This window comes from Enhydra lutris, unplaced genomic scaffold (assembly GCF_002288905.1).
Source record: "Enhydra lutris kenyoni isolate GAN:26980312 unplaced genomic scaffold, ASM228890v2 scaffoldscaffold29, whole genome shotgun sequence".
Taxonomy (NCBI): Eukaryota; Metazoa; Chordata; class Mammalia; order Carnivora; family Mustelidae; genus Enhydra; species Enhydra lutris.
In genome coordinates, this window is record NW_019154113.1 from 17617779 (window position 1) to 17638718 (window position 20940).

General features: G+C 54.2%; 1 protein-coding gene across 1 annotated transcript; it reads right to left on the bottom strand.

Moving 5' to 3' along the window:
* Positions 1 to 855: 855 nt before the first annotated feature.
* On the bottom strand, positions 856 to 18239 carry LOC111152653 (isocitrate dehydrogenase (NADP(+)) 2, mitochondrial). The gene is made up of 11 exons (XM_022511196.1): positions 18070 to 18239; positions 8669 to 8760; positions 7660 to 7825; positions 6682 to 6842; positions 6452 to 6595; positions 5314 to 5450; positions 4981 to 5132; positions 2652 to 2764; positions 2386 to 2483; positions 2191 to 2283; positions 856 to 1804 (listed from the first exon to the last, which is right to left on the bottom strand). The coding sequence occupies exons 1-11, from the start codon at positions 18182 to 18184 to the stop codon at positions 1720 to 1722; spliced, it is 1356 nt and encodes a 451-aa protein (XP_022366904.1). The 5' UTR covers positions 18185 to 18239; the 3' UTR covers positions 856 to 1719.
* Positions 18240 to 20940: the final 2701 nt, after the last annotated feature.

The following is a 20940-nucleotide window of genomic DNA, read 5'->3' on the forward strand; positions in this document are numbered from 1 at the left end:
GGGGGTGGTCTCGGCAAGGCTCCTGTCCTCACCCCTCCCCCAACCTTTCAAGAGAGGCACCCGCGAGGCCTCTTGGGTGACTTGGAAACTCCTGGACAAATTCCATCCTAACTTATTTTGACATGTATACAAACCACCTGTTTAGAAATTCCACTTGTGCAAAGCCCTACTGTGTTTTTATGTTCCTGTTTAAAAGAGAAGTTTACTTAGCAATAATTATAAATAAATGAATATTCTTTAGCGAGGTGACTGTGAGTGCTTCTTCCCCTGGTTCTTGAGGACTCGGTCCTCACCCCTCCCCCACAAGGAACCCGCAACAAGGCTTCCCAAACCCCGCACAGCCGGGGGATCTCTCTCCAAGGAGGGGAAGAAACCCAGACCATCCTTTACCTCATTGGGGATGGCCACCTGCAAGGGCTAGGCACCTACCGGAAGCTGTTCCCAGAGCCCCCCCAAGAGCTAAGGGCCCAGGCCCCAGAATTCCCACCACCTGCAGAGGAAAGCTGCTTCCCCTCCTGACCGACCAACAGGGCACCAGGACCGAAGCCAGCTCAGGATGCCAGACTGCACTCAGAGGCTGCCAGCTCCCTGTGATGGGCAAGAAAGGGCCGGAAACCTTGCGCTTTGCCCCAGGAGATGGGCCTACACGGAGCTAGCACACCAGCTTTCCTCCTACAGCCCCAGGGAGTTCAGTGGGGTTGGCGAAGGGAGTAAGTAGTCCCTCGACCAGATGGAGGCCACTGGAGCGAGTGGGGGCTAGTGCCTATCTCCAGGCTCCCAAGGTCCCAACTGTCCAGTGTCAGGAGCCAGGAGAGTCCCCCGGGAGACTGGGGAAATGGACTTAGGGTTGCCAAGTATTTATTGTAGCAAGTGAAGGGGACCAGACACCAAGTTGAACGCAATCCTTGCGTGAAAGCCAGCCCTTCCGACGGTCTCTCCAGCTTTACAGCAACTTGATCATCTTACCTTTCCGGTTTTGCCAAAGAACAGTGAAGATGAACCCGAGTCTGGGACCCAGTGGTCTAGACTGCGTGGGGTCCCCCCAGTCCGGGTCCGAGCCCCAAGCCCCAGGCAGCCGTGGAGGGGACGTAGGGGCAGCTGCTGTGTGGGATCGATTTTGAAGACCAAGAAAAGGCCACAGAAAGAGGTCTGGAGATGTTGAGGTTAGAACCAACAAAGTAAAAAACCAAAATCTCACGGGAAGTGATGGCAATCCCAAAGCAGAGAGAGGAGGGTACAGTAACAGGATTGTGCTAGGTCATTCCAGGGAGCCCAGAGGCCTGCAAGGTAGCTCTGAGGGAATTCAGGACGCTCACGCTGCTGCCTGGTCTCCTCCCCTCGAGGTGGCCCTTGACGGATGGAGGCCCGGGACACAGGCCTGCGGTGTCCCTGTCTGTCCTGGGTACAACCTACCATCCCCGGAGGCCCTCTGTCTCCGGGGCCCAGGCTGGGCGGCCTCCTTCCCCCGGGCACAAACACAGCAGCCGATTTTTGTGAACATTGTTTTAGTAGCTAAATGTGGCACCGTGTGTTCCAAGGGCAATATAAATTACAGTATGCAAAACACACTGACGGGCTGAGGTAAAACACGCTGTTCCCTCACATCACCATGAGGGGAAACACAAAGATATTAAAAACATCTTGCTTATAAAAAATGTCCCCTAGAAAGGCCTGGGGGGGGGGTTACTCAGCAGCCAGCTCGGCCCGGCCCAGCCCCCACTAGTGGCCCAGAGCCTTGTCCAGGTTGTTCTTGATGGTGTCCAGGAAGTCGGAGGTGTTCAGAAAGTGCTCGTTCAGCTTCACACTGCCAAAAGAACACGGTTGGTTTGCGTGAGGAACAGCTCCCATCAGGCCCTTCCAGGGCAGAGCCGGGGCTCAGGAACCTGGGGCGGGGGGCTGCCCTCCTGGGCCCACGGGGAGCGGCACACCCAGGCCACCTGTCAGAGGCTGCCTGGAGCCCACCTCGGCCAGGAGTTGAGCAGGCGCTCGTACAGAAGGGGAGGGCAAAGCTCGAGCCACTAGGGATGGGGACAAACTCACTGGGCCTCAGGACTGTGGACCTGTCCCATCTCAGGCCCTTGGCAGCGAAGCCCATTCCAGAAGAAGCCTCCAAGAGGAGCCTCGGACTTCTCCCCACCCAGCCCTGAGGTCCCCGAAGGCCAGCCCCACCCTCTGCCACAGGCCACTCACTTGCTGAGACCATGGATGCAGCCCGCCAGGTCCTTGGTCATGGCTCCGCTCTCCACTGTCTGGACACACACTTTCTCCAGGGTCTGCGCAAACCTGCAGGCGGTGGGGCAGAGTGAGGCCCCAGCTTACGGAGCCTGGGCCCGGACACCCCCCCCCCTCCCCGGGCCAGCTCAGGCCCCCTCCCGCTCGGCTCACCTGATGAGGTCCTGGTTCCCATCCAGCTTCCCCCGGTGCTCCAGGCCACGTGTCCAGGCAAAGATGCTAGCAATGGGATTCGTGCTGGTAGGCCGGCCCTGGGGGGGTAGGGGCAGGGGTCACAGGGGGCTCAGGAGCCAAACAGCCAACAAGGGGGCCACCTGGATGCAGGTGCCCACCCCCAGACTGACAAGCCAGACCCAGCTTCCCAGTGGGTCCTGAGCCCCTGGGGTAGAAGCGCATGTGACCATAGTCTTCCCACTCACTTTCTGGTGCTCCCGATAGTGGCGGGTGACCGTTCCATGAGCAGCCTCGGCCTCGATGGTCTTCCCGTCCGGGCAGACCAGCACAGACGTCATCAGGCCAAGGGAGCCAAAGCCTGTGGATGGGAAAGGCCCTCCTTTCAGTGCCAACACCACTCCGCAGACCACTGGGGTGAGCCCACCTGCCCTCCTGCTTGGGAGCTGCCTCTCAGCTCAGGAGCCCCGACGACGCCTGGGAGGACAGCCCCCATTTCTGGTTCGTCTACCCTTGTCATGGGTCTCCGGAGCCCCGCACAGGGCATCGGGTGTTCATCAGCCTGTGAACATACATCTGTGTCCCCGCCTCCAGGGCCCCCGATCCTAAGAATTTCGTCCCCTCACCCCCGAAGCCTGGCTCACACCCAAACAGCCCGTTCAAGCAGAGAGCAGACGACTGCATAACCATCACTTTTATCTACTGCTCTTTTAGGTGACTTTAAACTTGAGACTTATTTCCAAATCTCCCCAAATCCAGATGTCAACCTTTCCTTTGGTCAAGGTCTCCTGGGGTTCAAAAGCACCCCATGGCACCAAAATAAGAATTCTAAATCCCAAGAATTAGAAAAAAGTGAAAAAAAATTTTTTTATTGGGGCGCCTGGGTGACTCAGTGGGTTAAAGCCTCTGCCTTCAGCTCAGGTCATGATCTCGGGGTCCTGGGATCGAGCCCCGCATTGGGCTCTCTGCTCTGCGGGGAGCCTGCTTCCTCCTCTCTCTCTGCCTGCCTCTCTGTCTACTTGTGATCTCTGTCATATAAATAAATAAGAGTAAATGCCAAAAACTTATAAAAATTTTTTTTTATTAATTTTATTTGTCAGAGAGCTAGCGAGAGCACACGCACAAGCAGGGGGAGCGCCAGGCAGAGGGAGAAGCAGACTCCCTGCTGAGGAGGGAGCACAATGCAGGACTCCATCCAGGACCCGGAGATCATATCCTGAGCTGAAGGCAGATGCTTAACTGACTGAGCGACCCAGGCGTCCCAAAAAAGTAAAAAACTTCTTTAAGAAAACTAGTTGTCTAAGGGGTACCTGGGTGGCTCAGTCAGTTAAGAGTCTGCCTTCTGCTCAGATCATGATCCTGGGGGGTCCTGGGATTGAGCCCCATGTCGGTCCCTCTGCTCATTGGGAAGCCTGCTTCTCCCTCTCCCTCTACTCAACCCCTTGCCCCCCATCCCACTTGTATTCTCTCACTTTCTCTCAAATAAATGAATTAGTAAAAAACTTTTTTTAAGATTTTATTTATTGGACGGAGACAGCAAGAGAGAGAAAGCACAAGCTGGTGGAGCAGCAGAGGGAGAAGGAGAAGCAGGCTCTCCACTGAGTGGGGCTTAACAACTGAGCCACCCAGGTGCCCCAATAAATAAAATCTTTAAAAAAAAAAAAAAAAAAAAAAAAGAATGTCTGTGGCTGGGGGGAGGGTGTCTCTTCTCCGTGTTTACTGGACCCTCACACTCACCAATTCCTTATTACTTAAGGGTAACTTTCATGCCTTTCTCTCGTCTGCTATGTCTTTTCATCCTTCCATCCTAGACAGGAATTGTTCCAGCAAGAGGATCACCACTGCACTTACTGAAATAATAAAGCCACAGGTTTTTATAAAACATCAGGCCCCTAGGCTTTTTCCTCACAACCTGGGTGGAGTTCACTTTCCTCCTTATCAGGAGCTAGACTTCAGCCCATCTCTTGTAACCTTGCTTCTCCTCCCTCTCTGTACTTCCCCTGTTGTCAACTCCCACAGCCTTTCCCGCTCTCGTTCCCAACAGGACTGGGCTAGTTCTCATGCTACCTATCTGGCGGCCTCATTCACACTCCTGCTGCAATCCAATTTGTGTCTTAAGACACTCCACGGCTTGGGGCTTTGCCACCTTCCCCAATACTCTGCATCCAACAGATTTACTGGGCAAAATGAATTCTCTGTGCCTCAAAAAGCACCCGGTTGTGCTCAATCCCATTTTTCTCCCAGAGCCAAACCTAGCCCAAACCCGGAGCCACAGTCACCTGGCCTATGGACAGGGACAACCTCAAAGCTGACACACCTAGCCCTTTAGAACTTGAATTCCTATGTTCTCCTCTTCTCTGTTAACAGTAGCTTTAGTAATGCACTAGTCCAAACCTAGTTTGGGAAGCCTTCCTCCCTCAGATGTCAGAGAGTTCCTGCCCCCTGCTGTCCATGGGAAACCCTGCAATGAGCCAGCGGGCCACACTAGAGAAGTTTTCTACGAAAAGGGTCTGAAAAATCCCGCAGCCAGAGAAGACCAACAACCCACCCCCTTGGGGAACAATGCTCCCAGCGTACCCTGCGCCAGGATGTCCGACTGCACATCTCCGTCATAGTTCTTGCAGGCCCACACGAAGCCACCCGAAGACTTGAGGACCTGAGCCACCATGTCATCAATGAGCCGGTGCTCATACCAGATCTTATTCTTGTCAAAGTCAGTCTTGTAGTGCCTGGGAGCAAAGGGGCCTGTTGTGGGGAGACGGTGGGAGGCTGACAGGTTGGGGCTCTCCCCCCAAGCTCAGAGCTGAGCCAAATGCACTGGGACAGTGGCCCCCCTGTAGGCTGGGGGCTGGGGGACAGGCCAGAAAGGCTGTGGAATCCTTAGGGAGCAATAAAGCGAGAGGCTGTTACTTCTCAAAGATCTCCTGGAAGATGTCCTTGAAGCGCCCATCGTAGGCTTTCAGGATGGTGTTCTTGGTGCTCATGTAGAGCGGCCACTTCTTCTGGATGGCATACTGGAAGCAGCTGTGTGCGAAACCCGAGATGGACTGCAGGGGGAGAGAGAGAGGTCCCTGGTGTGCTCCCCAGCCTGGGGACCGCCAGCCCTTTCTGGTCGCTGGGCACCAGGCCCGACCCCTGGAGTAGCATCCCTTCCCTCCACACCACCTGCCCTGACACCCTGGAGGGAGCAGCAGCTGTTTCTACTGGCCCAGCAGCCTCCTCCCAACTTCTGGGAGAAAGCAGCCCCTCAAGTTTGCTTTGGGAAACTACCCTCCTCTCCCCAGTTCTTAGACCATATGGCTGGGGTGGGTCTCATTCTCTCCGCCCACCTGCCTGTCTCTAGAGTGTACGGGTGTCTGGGCTCATCCTCTCTGAGCCCTCCATGACTGGCTCGGAGGTGGTCCTGTGACCAGGCCGGGCACTCTTGCCAGAACCATGAACAAAAAGGCTCTTTTCTGATAGGGCAACGAAGTTGGCAGGGGACAAGCCTGGGGTTCCTTGTGGCCACTTCCTCACAGCCAGAGAATGAGGGCAACCATGGAAGACATGAAAGCCAAGAGTTGGGGAAGGGGAAATGCTTATCCAGTTGGCTAAGCCAACCATGCTGCCAACTTACATGCCCCCGGGAGTGTGTCGGGAGAAGGAGCACAGGGGGCCGGGGGGTCAGAGAAGTAGCACAGGAGGTTGGGGTGTCGGGAAAAGGAGCACAGAAAGTTGGGGTGTTGGAGAAGGAACACAGGAGGTTGGGGTGTCAGGAGAAGGAGCACAGAAAGTCGGGGTGTCAGAGGAGCACAAGAGGTCAGGGTGTCGGGAGAAGGAGCACAGAAAGTCGGGGAGCGGGCAGCTCGCTAAGCAGGAGTCTTCCCGTCCCACTCCGCCCCAGGCACACTGCGGGCTCCCCTGAACGTGTCCTGGTTGCATTTGCTCACAGGCCTCAGACCTGCCTCAGCCACGAACACAGGGGGAGTAAGAACCCACAGTCAGCAGCGGCCCGAGAGGGGTCCAGGCTCGGGGAGGGGTGCGCTCAGGAGCCGCGCGGGGGCCTCACCTCGTCGGTATTGTACATGCCCATCCCCACGCCGCCGCCAGGGAAGTTGTACACCTCCCACTCCTTCGCGCCACTGCCGTCCTTCGGGGAGAAGACGATCTTGAACGTGCCAGCCCGGTCCACCACAAAGTCCGTGGCCTTGTACTACGGAGACGAGAGCGCGGCTCAGGCCTGGGGTGTCCGGGTGACGGTGCCCCGGCCAGTACGAGCCCACCCTCACCGGCACCCACCTGGTCACCGTGGGCGTGCCTGCCGATGGTGATGGGCTTGGTCCAGCCCGGGACCAGGCGGGGGATGTTTTTGCAAATGATGGGTTCCCGGAAGACGGTCCCCCCGAGGATGTTCCGAATGGTCCCGTTGGGACTCTTCCACATCTTCTTCAGCTTGAACTCTGTGAGGACAGAGTCAAAGTGGCCCCGCTGCAGTCCCCACCTTCCAACCAAAATCTGAACCCTCAGCAAGAACGCAGCCAGACGGGAGCCCTGGAAGTCGGCCTTGGGCCGTCTGGGATACCAATGTGTGGGCTGTGGGATCAGATTTCTTGGCTTCTGGGTCTAACTCCACCACCTCCAACTGTGAGTTTTATGCAAGTGGCTTAACCTGAGCTGGAAAATGAAATGATTGCTAAAACACTTAGCCTTTGGGCAATTAAATAAACTTAGAAATGGCTCGCGTCTGCCGTTTTTCCCACATCACGCTCAGACGCAGCAGCACCCGGCCGCACTGTAGACGTGCCCTTCCAGCCGCCAGGTCCGGCCCACATTACTGAGGGTGACTCCCTACTTCCTTGTCCACAAAACAGGGATATAAGAGATATAAGATATAAGAGATATAAGCCAGAGAGAGAGCCCTGAGGCTCTCAAGGATACATGCCTGACACAGAGCACTCTGCTGGACAGGGGTGGCCCCAGTGTCTCCTTAAACCTGCCTGCGGAACAGTCTAGAAGGCCAGAGGGGCAGGCTGCCCAGAGAGCCTGTCCTTACTATAACAGCATCAGAATGAACTTCCTCCTCGCTGTCGCCCATGACCCCTACCCCGGCCAGAGCCACACAGCACAGCACAAACACCACGGACCTGGGAGCACCACCCCACCCAGCCTCATCTGCAGGAACCCCTAGGGCTCCCCTATCCTCCGGGATGTTGCAGGGAGACTGGGCTATGGCACAGCCCCCACTGCCCCGACCCACCCACCTCCACACCCTCACACCTTCCACACGGGCCTCATCGGGGGTGATGGTGGCACACTTGACGGCCACACTGTACTTCTGGGTGGCCAACGCCGAGTCTATGGTGACCTGGTCGTCGGTCTGGTCACGGTGTGGGAGCCCCAGATCGAAATACTTGAGCTGGACATCCACATGGGGTAGGATGAGCTAGAGACAGATGACCGGGGCAAGGCATCAGTGTGTGTGTGTGTCTCAGGAGCTTGTGAGGGCCATAGCACAGGACACCCAGGAAGGGCAGGATGAGGGAAGGGGGCAGTACGGCAGGGGGGCTGGGAGAGGGTCCAGGCGGAAGTTGTCAGGATGCCAGGGCTCTCTGGAAAGAGGCCAGCGGACCAGGCTGCAGCCCCTCAGAGGGCCCAGCCCCTAGCATGGACTGCGATGGCCCACCAACTCGAGATGTATCTAGATTTCTCCGTACAATGGGTTCCCTCTTCTTCCCCGTTCAGAAGTGGCCATTCTTGACCTTTTTCTTACAGACACACACACAAAACAGGACAGGGGTCTTTACATGGACAACAAGCTCTCCAGGGAGATCCAGACCATGAGACTCTGGAGAAGCCCAGCAGCCATGCTGGGAGCCATCTGCCATGATGCCTCAGACCCGTTGCTGTCAGGACACACCACGGCCCCGACCCCAGATAACGTCCCTGAACCACTCAGGAAAGGTGAGCACCCACCCTGCTCTTTCCACTCCCTTGAGAACGCCCATCAGACCGTGGGACATCAAGACGGACACCATACAGGATAGGCCTTGAGCGTGCACCCCCATTCTGGAAAACATGCAGGCTTCGGCACCGGCACAAGACAGATGGCTGAGGAAGGGCCACTGCCCGACGTCGTGAAAACCATGCATGGTGTGGACATGACAGCAAGGTGGATGGAAGGATGGAAACGGGGCTGCGGCTGCCCACCAGGGTGGCAGGTGAGCCCCGAGGGCTGTCACAGGGATCAGGGGCCATGCGGAGAGCCACCTGCTTTGGGAGGGGCTACCTTCTCCTTGATGAACTGCCAGATGATCCGGGTCATCTCGTCGCCGTCCATCTCCACCACCGGCTTCGCCACCTTGATCCTCTTGTCAGCATCTGGAACCAGGCACACACAGTGATCACAGCTCTAGGAGGCTCGAGGGGGAGCCCTTCTCCTACCTGGCCGGACTTGCCCTTCACCAAGGAGGGAGCAGTGTCAGCCAGGACCCCGTTACCCATGTTCCCTCCCCCTCCGCAGGAGCAGCTCCCCGGCCACCTGGGGGGCCTGGATTCTCCCGCCCAGGACAGCTGCCCGGGACTGGGCAGTAGGATGCCAGTCTGGCCCATCAGACCTCTGCCCTGGGATCTGATGGCAGCAGAGTCCAACACAGAGCCTAACAGCCAGCTGGGGCCACCCCATCCAGTAGTAAGTCAGGGAGGGACACCTACGAGCCGCTACCACCCCGTTCCCAGATACACCGCTTGAAGACAACACATCCAGGATTCACACCTTTCGAAATCCATGGAAAGCATAGGCTTAGGGCCCCTGGAACAGAACTCAGAATCCTTGAGCCAAGCTGGCTCGGGGGGCCAGTCCTGTCAGAGAAGCATCTAAGATCCAGGGAGATGGTAGAGGACAAGAGAAGCGGGGGGAGGCTCTCCAAGGAAAGTCTGACTCACGAGACAAACCAACAGTCTGAGCAGTGAATTCCAAGGAAAACTCAAGGAAACCGCCCATCCCCTTCAATCAGTGCAGGCTACCTGGAGGGAGAGCTCGATGAACCTTAGCTGTAGCAGACAGAGAGGTATCCTGTTCCAGCACGTCGCTCTGCCCACAGCCGGGGAAGAAGCAGGGCCTCCAGAGTCAGGCAAGCGGGTCTGTGTAAAACCTACAGTCGGGCCTCTATCACCAGAAAGCTCAACAGGAGGAGGACAGCTGAGAGCGGGACTCTGTCCTCAGCAGCCGCCTCAGCCCTCACTCAGGGCCCACGGACTCTTATGTTGCACACAATCCTTACAGACACTGTGCTGGGTCTTCCGCCTCACCAGAGATTAGACAGCAAGTCCCAAGAGGGGACCAGGACGTTCACTTAAAAACATCAGAAGTGACCACCGCTGGGAGGCTGGCAAGGGAAAGAAATCTCTGAAAAGCAGGCCTGAGACTAAACAAGCAGGACCACCTACGCACCTTTAAAACAGAAATGACCAAAACCCCACAACCGCAAGCCTATCACCGTCCTACAACACGCACCAGCGTGTGACTCATGCTGACATCCCCGGCCCACCAAGAAAAAGGTGAATTATGTGCAGCAAAAATGACTCACTTTCCAAAGATGTGCACAGATTTTTTTTAATCTAAAAATAATCTCCCAAGGATATGCAAACAGATTTTTTTTTTAACCTAAAAAGAATGGGAGAGATTATTTAGGAAGAAAAATGAGACCCAGGGAGTGTGGCTTGTGTCAGAAGTCAGACTAGATCCCAGGTCTCTGGTTGAAGAGCGGCTCTAGACACCCTCGTGGGTCACATGCAGAGAAGCGCAGAGCAAACACAGACTCCAAACATTCTGTTCCCTAGAGAACAAGGCAGACGCAGCTGGCTGGTGGTGATCTACCACCCCTTCCAGGACGCGAAGGGGCCTTTGGACCCAAGTTAAAAAATTCCTCCACCATTCTTGGTTGAAAGCTTGAGTATAAAAGGGCTTTAGGACCTGCAGAAAGTCTACTGGGCTGTTGTACAGCCAGCTTAGTTTTTAAGAGCATCTCTTATGAGTTAATGTCATGAGAGCGAATGAAGATTTTTTTTTTTTAACTGTACTGAATCTGCCGTAATTATAATCCCAAAGGAGAATTCATCTGGGGCCAGTCCTAAAGGTTTCAGCCTCACCTGGGCTCCACTCAAGTTTTGGGTTTCAGACACAGTAACTGACCCAGTAACTGACCCAGTAACTGACACAGTAATTGACCCAGGGCTCAATGTCAAGATCACAGCGGGCAGCCCTCCCTGCTGTGCCGGCAGGTATCAAACCCTCAGAGAACACAGCGCCCACTTATTTACAACCAGGTGTTAAGTACCTCTTCCTGAAACACTGAGAAAAACCTAACAGTGGCAGGCCTCAAGGAGTGAGTATGTAAGGGGAAACCTACAGATGGAGAGAGCGAGCAAGCAGGGGCTATTAACAGAGGCAGGAGTGGGACGCTGGGGGGCTCAGTTGGTTAAGCGCCTGCCTTCGGCTTCGGTCATAATCCCAGGGTCCTGAGATCGAGCCCCACATCGGGCTCCCCGGCTCAGCCGAGACCCTGCTTCTCCCTCTCCCTGGGTCGGCCGCTCCCCTTGCTTATGCTCTCTCTCTCACTTGCTCTGTCAAATAAATAAATAAAATCTTTAAGGGAAAAAAAAACGTCACAAGTAGAGCCTCCCTGAAGGCACACTTGCCAGAGATGGGAGCAGCCACGGGAGGCAAAGCAGCAGAGGCGTGGGGGACCTGGGTGGCTCAGTCAGTGTAGCACGCAACTCCTGATCTCAAGATTGTGAGTTCAAGCCCCACACTGGGCATGGAACCTACTTTAAAAAATAAAATAAAGGGGCGCCTGGGTGGCTCAGTGGGTTGAGCCGCTGCCTTCGGCTCAGGTCATGATCTTGGGGTTCTGGGATCGAGTCCCACATCGGGCTCTCTGCTCGGCGGGGAGCCTGCTTCCCTCTCTCTCTCTCTCTCTCTCTCTCTCTGCCTGCCTCTCTGTCTACTTGTGATCTCTCTCTGTCAAATAAATAAATAAAATCTTTAAAAAATAAAATAAAATAAAATAAAAACCACCAACAATGGGGCACCTGCGTGGCTCAGTGGGTTAAAGCCTCTGCCTTCGGCAGGGAGCCTGCTTCTCTTCCTCTCTCCCTGCCTGCCTCTCTGCCTACCTGTGATCTCTGTCTGTCAAATAAATAAAATCTTAGAAAAAAAAACCAACAATTACAAAATCATGAAAAATTTACAAAAAAAAAAAAGACACTGCTCAGGCAGGGTTTCTAAAAATATATTAATTGGTGACCAAGGTTTTAAAATCAGGTGATTTCAAACAACAATAACAACAAATAACCAATTAATAAATGGGCAAAGGACTTGAATAGGTATTTATTCAAAAATGATACATAAATGGGGGGGCTCCTGGGTGGCTCAGTGGGTTGAGCCTCTGCCTTCGGCTCGGGTCATGATCTCAGGGTCCTGGGATCGAATCCCACATTGGGCTCTCTGCTCGACGGGGAACATGCTTCTCCCTCTCTCTCCACCTGCCTCTCTGCCTACTTGAGATCTCTCTCTCTCTCTGTCAAATAAATAAATAAAATATTTTTTAAAAATGATATATAAATGGCCAATAAGCATATGAAAAGTCACCCCACAGTACTAATCATTAGGGAAATACAAATGAAAATCACAATGAGATACCACCTCACACCCACGAGGATGGCTACTATCAAAAAACAAAACTAACTTAACAAACCTCACCCAAACAGAAAACAACAGGTGCTGGTGAGGATATGGAGAAACCAGAATCCTGTGTAAGACGCTGGTGAGAATGGAAATGTTGCAGCCACTATGGAAAACAGTATGATGGTTCCTCAAAAAATTAAAGATAGAAAAAAAAAAATTAAGGATAGAATGGCCATATTGTCCAGGGGCCCCCAGGGGCTCAGTCGGTTAAGCATCCAACTCTTGATTTTGGCTCAGGTCATGATCTCAGGGTGGGGAGATAGAGTTGGGGGTGGGGGGTCCTTGGGCTCTGCTCTGGGCGTGCCTGCTTGGGATTCTCTCTCTCCCTTTCCCTCTGCCCTTCCCCCCTTAAAAAAAAGAAAGAAAAGAACTGCCACACTGTCTAGCAATCCCACTTCTAGATATATATCCAAAATAATTAAAAGCAGGGTCTTAAAGAGATATTTGTACACTCATGTCCATAGCAGAATTATTCACAACAGCCAAGAGGCAGAAGCAACTCAAGGTCTGTCAAGGAACGAACGGATGAACAAAATGTGACAGGCGCCTTGGAAAGAAGACTCTGGAAACAAATCCAGGAAGGTTAAGAGAAACGTCCCTCCAAACGTTAAACAATGTTCCTAATTCCAAGTTTCTCCAAGACTGGGGTCCCCACCACTCAAATGGGAATGGACTTGCTCGGAAGCTAAAAAAGGCAGCACTGCCAAGGTTTCTGACAGCGATGGATGGGATCTGGAGCTAAGTCAACAGCTTTTGCTGCTCAAGTTCTTTAGGTTCAAATTCCACAAAGTCCGTTTCCCCCCGGATGGCCGGGGGGAAATACTCATCATGTGGAATACTTACACAGACAGACAGCACCGCTACATCCCAAACACTTTCAATCCAGCTGCGAGTAACATACGTAAGAGGTAACTTACTAGAAATTAGAAGCAGTAATAAATACGCAAGGAATTAATAACCATACTGCCTATGCTTTTCCCAATTCCTGTACCTTACTCAGAAGGTCAACAATTTCAAATGGACTTTTTTTTTTTAAGATTTTATTTATTTGACAGACAGAGATCACAAGTAGGCAGAGAAGCAGGCAGAGAGAGAGAGGAGGAAGCAGGCTTCCTGCTGAGCAGAGAGCCCAATGTGGGGCTCGATCCCAGGACCCTGGAATCACGACCTAAGCCGAAGGCAGAAGCTTTAACCCACTGAGCCACCCAAGCACCCCTAAATGGACTATTTTTTTAAATGAGTATATAGAGAATGGACTATTCAGCCGTAAAAATTAAGAAAATGCTGACACAAGCTATGACAGGGATAAACCTGGAGCACATTATGAGGACCCAAATAAGCTATTACTATATTTTATTTATTTATTTATTTATTTATTTATTTATTTATTTATTTATTTTTATTTACAGGAGGTACCTAGAGTAGTCAAATTCATAGAAACAGAAAGTGGAACTGAGACTGCCCTGAGCTGGGGGGAGGAGGAGGTGGGGCATTGTTGTTTAACGGGTACAGAGTTTCAGTTTTGCAAGATTACAGAGCTCTGGGGATTGGTTGTACAACAACAATGTGAAAATATTTAACACTAGTGAACTGCACTCTTAAAAGCGGTCAAGATGGAGATTTTTGTTGTGTAGTTGTTTACCGCGATACAAAATAAAAAATAAGATTTTTTAAGTTTTTAAAAATTTAAACCGGTGGTGGGGGGGGAAGACAACCCAGGAGCTTTTACATAAAAATCCAGTCTCTTCTTCTTTTTTCTTTTTAAATATTTTATTTATTTATTTATTTGAGAGAGAAAGAGAGCACAAGCAGGGGGAGTGGTGGCAGAGGGAGAGGGAGAAGCAGGCACTCCTCAGTGAGCAGGGAGCCTGACCCGGCATTTCCAGGAACTCCTGGAATGTCACAAGCCAGAGGCAGACGCTCAACCCACTGAGCCCCCCAGTCTCTTCCTGAAGCATGAGTTGCTTTCCCCACACAGAGCTGGCGCTCACCTACAGCTAGAATGGGCTGTGCAGGGCACAGCTTCTCCTTCATTCCAGGCCTATCACCTACCCTCCAAGGACGTGCGCCCCAAGGCATCGGAGTTGGAAGACTTGGTGTGTGGTTCAGACAATATGGCAGAGACACCCCTAGCATCTGCCCCTCTCTGGGAGACAATGATGACAAGTAATCTGAAATCCAAGGAACAGAGTGCATGGGCCTCCCTGACAGCTTCCAAGGGCCAGCTACCATGCAATACTGCACGCTATCCTCTTGGCCAGAGTGCGGGATGGAATTACAGCAGCCACAGGTGGCCCAGTAGGCCAATTCTCCTCCCCAAGACCGTTAGCACCCAACACCAAGTAAGGATTTCAAAGCCTGTCCCTCCAAACTCAAGGCTGAAGGTCTCTCTGTCCCGAGAGAGCCACCCCGAAGAGTGAGTGCTTTACCACTTTCCCACCTTGGCTGCGGTCAGCAGAGAAGCTAAGATCAACAAAGGTGAAGGGCTCTTCCTTCAAAATGCATGCGGAAGCCAAGCCCTTCTCACCACCCCCCAGCGCTACTTCCCTCTTTTTTCTTTTCTCCAACTCTTGCGAGATTAGGACTACAAGCCTCCTACAAAGACCTTGAAGCCAGAGCACTCCTGTTTAATGTAAATCTTCTCAAAACCCTCCAAAACTTCCCCTTGCACTCCAAGTAAAGGTCAAAGCCCTCAGAAATGCAAGGCCCCCCACGAGGCCTGACCTAATCGGTCCCTAACCACCCCTCCTAACTCCATGTCAGCCTCGGGCACTCCTCCCCAAGCAAAGGTGGTCCCCTCCAGCATGGCCTTGGCACCAGACAACCAAATGGCGTGTTGTTTGCTTCCTTCCCTTAGGACTTCATTCAAGGTCTTTTCCCGCCGTCCCATCCAAACTTTCTCGCACACCTGCCTGTCTGATTTGTTCCCCTCAGCTCGTGTTACTTTACACCACACTAGCCAACTCTGGCCTTGTTTTACTGACTGTCCCCGCATTAGAATTTGGGCTCCCCAAGGGCAGAAATCTTTGCCTCTTACCCCTGGCTCTATCCCCAGCACCGTGCACCGTGCCTGACCCACAGGAGAACACAGTAGTTGTTGAAGTCAAATGAAATGTCAAGTCACAGTCAATCTGGTCTATAGTAAATTGCTACCCTGCCCTTGCCTCCTGTTGGGATGAAATCCGCTCCCCTCCCCCACCCCCCATCCTGGAATGCACAGCCACAGGGACTGGGGAATTCTCATCAGCAGACTGCACCAGACCATCACAAATGCAGTCAAATGCTCTACCACTGAGCTATACCCCAGCCCCTAGTCCATCACAAATGTACATGGGGGCCATCTCTGCCAGGCAATGGGCAACTTGCCCTGGAAAAGCTCACACTTTTACACGGTGTTAAAATGTGCAATCCACTGGCATTTTATATTCTTTTAAAGATTTTACTTACTTGAGAGAGAGAGAGAGAGAGACAATGAGTGGGGTGAAGGGCAGAGGGAGAAGGATGTTCCCCACTGAGCTGGGAGCCCGATGCTAGGCTGGATCCCAGGACCCTGAGATCATGACCTGAGCCAAAGGCAGGTGCTTAACGGGCTGAGCCACCCAGGGGTCCCTGTACTGGCATTTTCAACATGCATTTCCATTAGTGTAAACTCCAGGACTGGTCACAGAGCCTGGCTTCCAGGAACCAGAGGGCAGTGTCCAGCACCTCATACCCTGAATGGAACCAGCGCAACAGACTTCAACCTCCCAGGGAGGATATGAGGGCTGGCCCCAGGCCTTCTGGAAGACGTTCCTCTAAACCTGCCAGGCCTAAACATGCCCACCCAAAATCCCTCTGATGGGGCAGCAGTGGTCCTACCTACTGTGGTTGAAACCAGCTTCAGCAGAGAACACATAATAACTCCACCAGTGGGGGTGCCTGGGTGACCCAGTGGGTTGGATAATTGCCTTCGGCTCAGGAGTCCGGGGAACAAGTCCCACATCAGGCTCCCCCACTCAGCAGGGAGTCTGCTTCTCCCTCTGGCCCTCCCCCCTCTCCTGTTCTCTCTCTCAAATAAATAAGTAAAATATTAAAAAAAAAAATAACAAAATCCCTCCACTGGTGGGTCTGCAGAACTTTGAACAATCATTAAGTGACTCCCTGAAATCTGAGTGCAGGCAAGTCACCAAGGTCTGAAAAGTTAAGAGGTAGGGTGAGAAAATCAAAAAGTTCCCAGGTGAGGAGTGGAGGTAAGGCAGGCCAGACAAGACCATTCTCCCCGTGAGTGCTTGGGCCGAGCCTACCCTCACTTTCCCAAAAGCCAAGAAAGCCAGCATATAGGAACCACCACCAACAGACACGGGAGGCCTAGAAATTCCAAAACTAGAGCCATGCATGAATTACCGAGCAGCAAAGACACACGAGTGTTTTAGCCAAAAAAAAAAAAATTCTTTCCCTGACCTCGAGGGGAATGCCAAATCATTGTCTCCTGCAGCGTCGCCAGTTAACAAGCTAGCAGAAAGCCCAGTTGGAATCTCTTGTCCAACTCAAATACTACATATTGGCCCCATTAATAAACCAACGGCTTGGGGACTTCTGGAAAGACCTACGACTAAAAAAGCTTTCTTTCCTACCATCAGTGCAGGGGAGAAATAGGAAGAACTGGAGAATGTCTTTAACTCCCACTCTATTTTGCTAAAGTTGGTACCATATGGGAAACTCCGTTTTGAGGCCTGTGGCCACTTGGAACCTTGAGGGTTGCAAGACTGACTACTTAGAGACAAATCTCAGAAATACAAAAGCAGAAATGCCCCCTTTCTTCTTGGCAGGAGAAGGGGGGTGGGCAAGCGATCCCCCCTCCCCTCCTCAATTCTGGTCTGCTGCTCCCACACTCGTTAAAGATTACCCTACCCTAACTGTAAAGCCAGGCTGCCTGGGCCCCACTCCCTCTTCCTCACTGTCCTGACTCACTCAGAGGGGCTGCAGGCAAGGTCAGGAAAGGGGTTTCCGTGGCGACAGGCAAGAGACAGGGCCAAGGGACCCACATTCTCCCTGCCTTTTGTACCTGGCAATGGAGAGTCACAGTGCCGGCCAATGCCCACATGCCACGGGGTTGGGGGTGGGGGGCAGCCGAGGCTGGTAATGGAGGTTCAGGCTAAATCCTGCTTATTCTGACCTGATTACTGTCTTCTCTCCTAAGCGGGACGTTAAGGGTGCCACATAAGCAGTGAGGAATTATTCAGGAAAGTGGCATTTTTGGTGCCGCTGCCCAACCGCCCAGTTGCCCAGGCGGGAGAGAGGAGCGTGCCAAGGAGCAGTGCAGGGGCGGACGGGCGAGAAAAGGCGGTCGGGCCGCGGAGAGGCCCCTGGATGGAGACTTAAGTGAGACGGGAGAGGAGCGGGGTAGGGGGTGGGAGTCATCCAAACAATAGGGAAAATAAAAAGGACGCTCCTCCAGCTGTCGCGTGAAAGGCTCCAAAAATAGCGGCCGCGGGCCTGACAGTGAGGAGGGATTACCGAGCGCCCGGCTGCAAAGGAAGGGGAAGTGGATGCCTCCTCCCCGCCTTTGTCTGAGCCGGGCCCGCGCCGCGACCCTCGCTCTCACCGGAACACCGAGCCGGGTGCACCGGCCCCCTACTCGCTCGCCTGTCCCCCTCCCGGGGACGCAGGGCAGGCAAGATACCCTCCGGGCCCGGGACCCCGCCCGCGCAGGGCCGCAGGACCCGCCGCGCCAGGGCCACCAGTTGCCACCGTCCTTCAAGTCCCCACCCCTGCGCCTGGCGCGGCCAGAAAGCCTGGGGCCGGGGAGCGTGTCGCCGCCCCCAGCTCTTTGTGTGTGTGCCAAGCCCGCCGTCCCCAGCCCCGCGATTGTCCCGACTCGGGCTCCCAGGTCTCCGCCCGGGAGGCCGCCACGTCGCGGTGCCGGGCGCGCGCCCCGCCCGGACCCTCCTCGTGGCACTCACAGTGGCGCCGCGGCTGCTCCTGCAAGTTGGGGCCCGTCGGGGCTGCCGACGCCCAGGCCGGCGCGGAGCCGGAGGCTCTGCAGAGCGAGCGTACGACCCGCAGGTAGCCAGCCATTCCCGCCAAGCAGGCCAGATGCGAGCGCCGGTGCTGCCCCCGGCTGCCTGGCTGCGGGCGGCCCAGGCCTGCCCGGCGCCCCGGCGCGGGCAGGGGCGGGGCGGGGCTGTCGGAGGCCGCCACCCGATTGGGCCTCTTCGGGGAGGAGGCGGGGCCGGGGCCGGGCCGGGCCGGACTTCTCCGCCCCAGCCAACCCCGCACGAGCGGGACCCCGCCCCAGCGCCCAGCGCGCGCTTCCATTGGCGCCAAGGGGCTGCCGCGAGAGGCCGAGAGACCCACCGGGACCCGCGCGCTGGGGCGGGAGCTGAGGGCTTAGGACTCCTGTCAACGAGGCTAAACCCCTCTCTCCGGGATTCCCTATTTAAACCTGGGTGTTCGTTGCTGACAAATCAGCTTAAACCCCCAAAGTGAGCAAACGCCTGCGCCCTTCGCGAAGGCTGGGCTGAAACTCCTTGGCATGAACCAAGTGCGGGTTCCGTGTTCTTGGACTGAGGCCACGGGCACGTCGGCTCTCCTCAAGTTCGCGCTCGCGGATACTCCGGTCCCGTCCACGAGTTGTGCAGACTGATCCGAGTCAAGAGCTGAAATCTCTCCTCCTCTGCTTCTCACCAGAAGGTCAAGCTGCTAATCCTACCCTACCCTAACTGTAAGGCCAGGCTGCCTGGGCCCCACTCCCTCTTCCTCACTGTCCTGACTCACTCGGAGGGGCTGCAGGCAAGGTCAGGAAAGGGGTTTCCGTGGCAACAGGCAAGAGACAGGGCCAAGGGACCCACATTCTCCCTGCCTTTTGTAGCTGGCAATGGAGAGTCACAGTGCCAAAGTCCTTCAGCCCCGCCAAACTCTGTTTTCCCCCGTCCGAAATGGGAATTACCACAGTAGCCGGGCTGCCAGGAGAGGTGGGTGACATAACGCAAGGAAAAGTGTTGGGGCACACCCTCGGCTCAACGGTTGTGGTTGGTGCTTATCACGATTTATCTGGAAGCGATCAGGATCCACCCTGGCAAACAGTCCCATCTTTGCCTGTTGGCCCGCGGAAGACAATATGATTGGTTCTGTTACAGGCGACCCAAGTCTCATCGCCCCTGTTCTGGAAATGAGACACCAGCTGGGTCGGATTTTATTTAGAAAAATCTGACCCCAGCCCCCACTTACCCGGTCACACCAACTCCACATACTAGCAACCTCTTTCTGCCCTGTGTCCCCAGCTCTCCCCTTCATTGCCTCACTGTCCCCACTGCCAGATGGGGCTGGGCCAAGAAAGCGACCTTGAATTACTGGCTTCAATGCTTCCTTCTCCCTGTCCCAACCAGGCAGAACTACTGCTTTGGCCCTGAGATCCAGTAGACTGGATCCAAGGGGAGATTGATTTTGGACACCCCTCCCCGCCAAAGTCTGAGGTCTCAGTCAAGGCCTGATCTTGGGCCAGCCTGTCCCAGAATGACTCATGATGCCTTTCACTCTGTTCCCAGTCCTCTTGTTCAAAACACAGTTAAAGACCTTGAGAGCCCCTGGTATTTGCCTTTTTGCCATCCTGGTATTACCAGGCACCTGGGCTTCTGTGTCCATACCTGTCAACAGGGAGCGTGGACCCCCTGAAGATCCTTGTAGCCTAAACAGTGAGATTGGGTTATGGATGTCAGCTGCCCATACTACCACTTCGGAAATGGCCGTTAAGAAATTGCTGCTCCCCCCCAAGGGGCTCATCTATTCCTTTGTGTGGCAGACTAGGGTGTCAGGAGCCCTAGTGAGAGGCAGACCTGAAGCCTAGGGGTGTTCCAGAGTCAAAACGTCACCTGCAGAGAGGGTGGAGGCCCATGTATCCTTTGCAAACCCAGCAGTAGCCTAGGACTGTGAGACGAGGTCTTCTGATTAAACCTCCTCTTGCTCCCTGCGTCCCTGGGTTCCCGCTCCATGCCAGCCCTCCCCATAAGGTGCCTCTTTGGTGAGACAGCTCGCATTTGCTCAAAGAGGTTAGGACACACACTCAAAGTCACAGAGCTGGGAAGCACCAGAACCCTAGCTCATACCCATATACCTGGCTCACAGTCTGTTACTCTTTTAAGAAGAAAGGAGCAAACAGAGTCCCTATTTACTGAACTTGTTTGGAATTCCTGGCAGTGCCAGCTACTGGACCAGAAAGCCACTTTATAGAAAGATGGTGTGTAAAGGAAAAATGCTCAGATCCTCCAGTGTGGGGTCAGCGGAATCGGAAACGCCCACACTTCCATGTTTCTAATCAAACGGCAATTAGTTACTGAATCGAGGTTTTCTGCAAGTTTCGCGTGGAGGCACCAGACTCAGTCTCTACCCCTGGGGAGCCAGCCACACAGCTGTGCCATCCCCACAAACCGGGCACAGGAAGAAGGTGTCCCAAGAGGAGCTTAAGTGGGGAGCAAAGCACCAAAGACAAAATTACTCCAATGGGGGAGACCCTGGTTGGTTTAGGGCAGGACTGCACATCAGGCTGGCTCTTAAGGATATCTACCACCTGGGAGGAGCTTGGACAGGCTGTCTGGGAGAGAGAGGGACTTGAACTTCCCCCGGTGGACCCTCTAGAGCACTAGGAGCACAGTGTGTTTGTTGGCAGGGGTAACATCTGGCAACAGCAGTGACAAGATGTTGGGGACTCGGGGATCGGTCCTGGGCCAGGGAGGTCCGAGTCCCTGAAGGAGGGCCCAGCCTCACCCAAGGTCTTGGCAGGACCCTCAAGACCTGAGGTGTTATAGAGATGGAATCGGCAGGAATCGCTGCGGGCA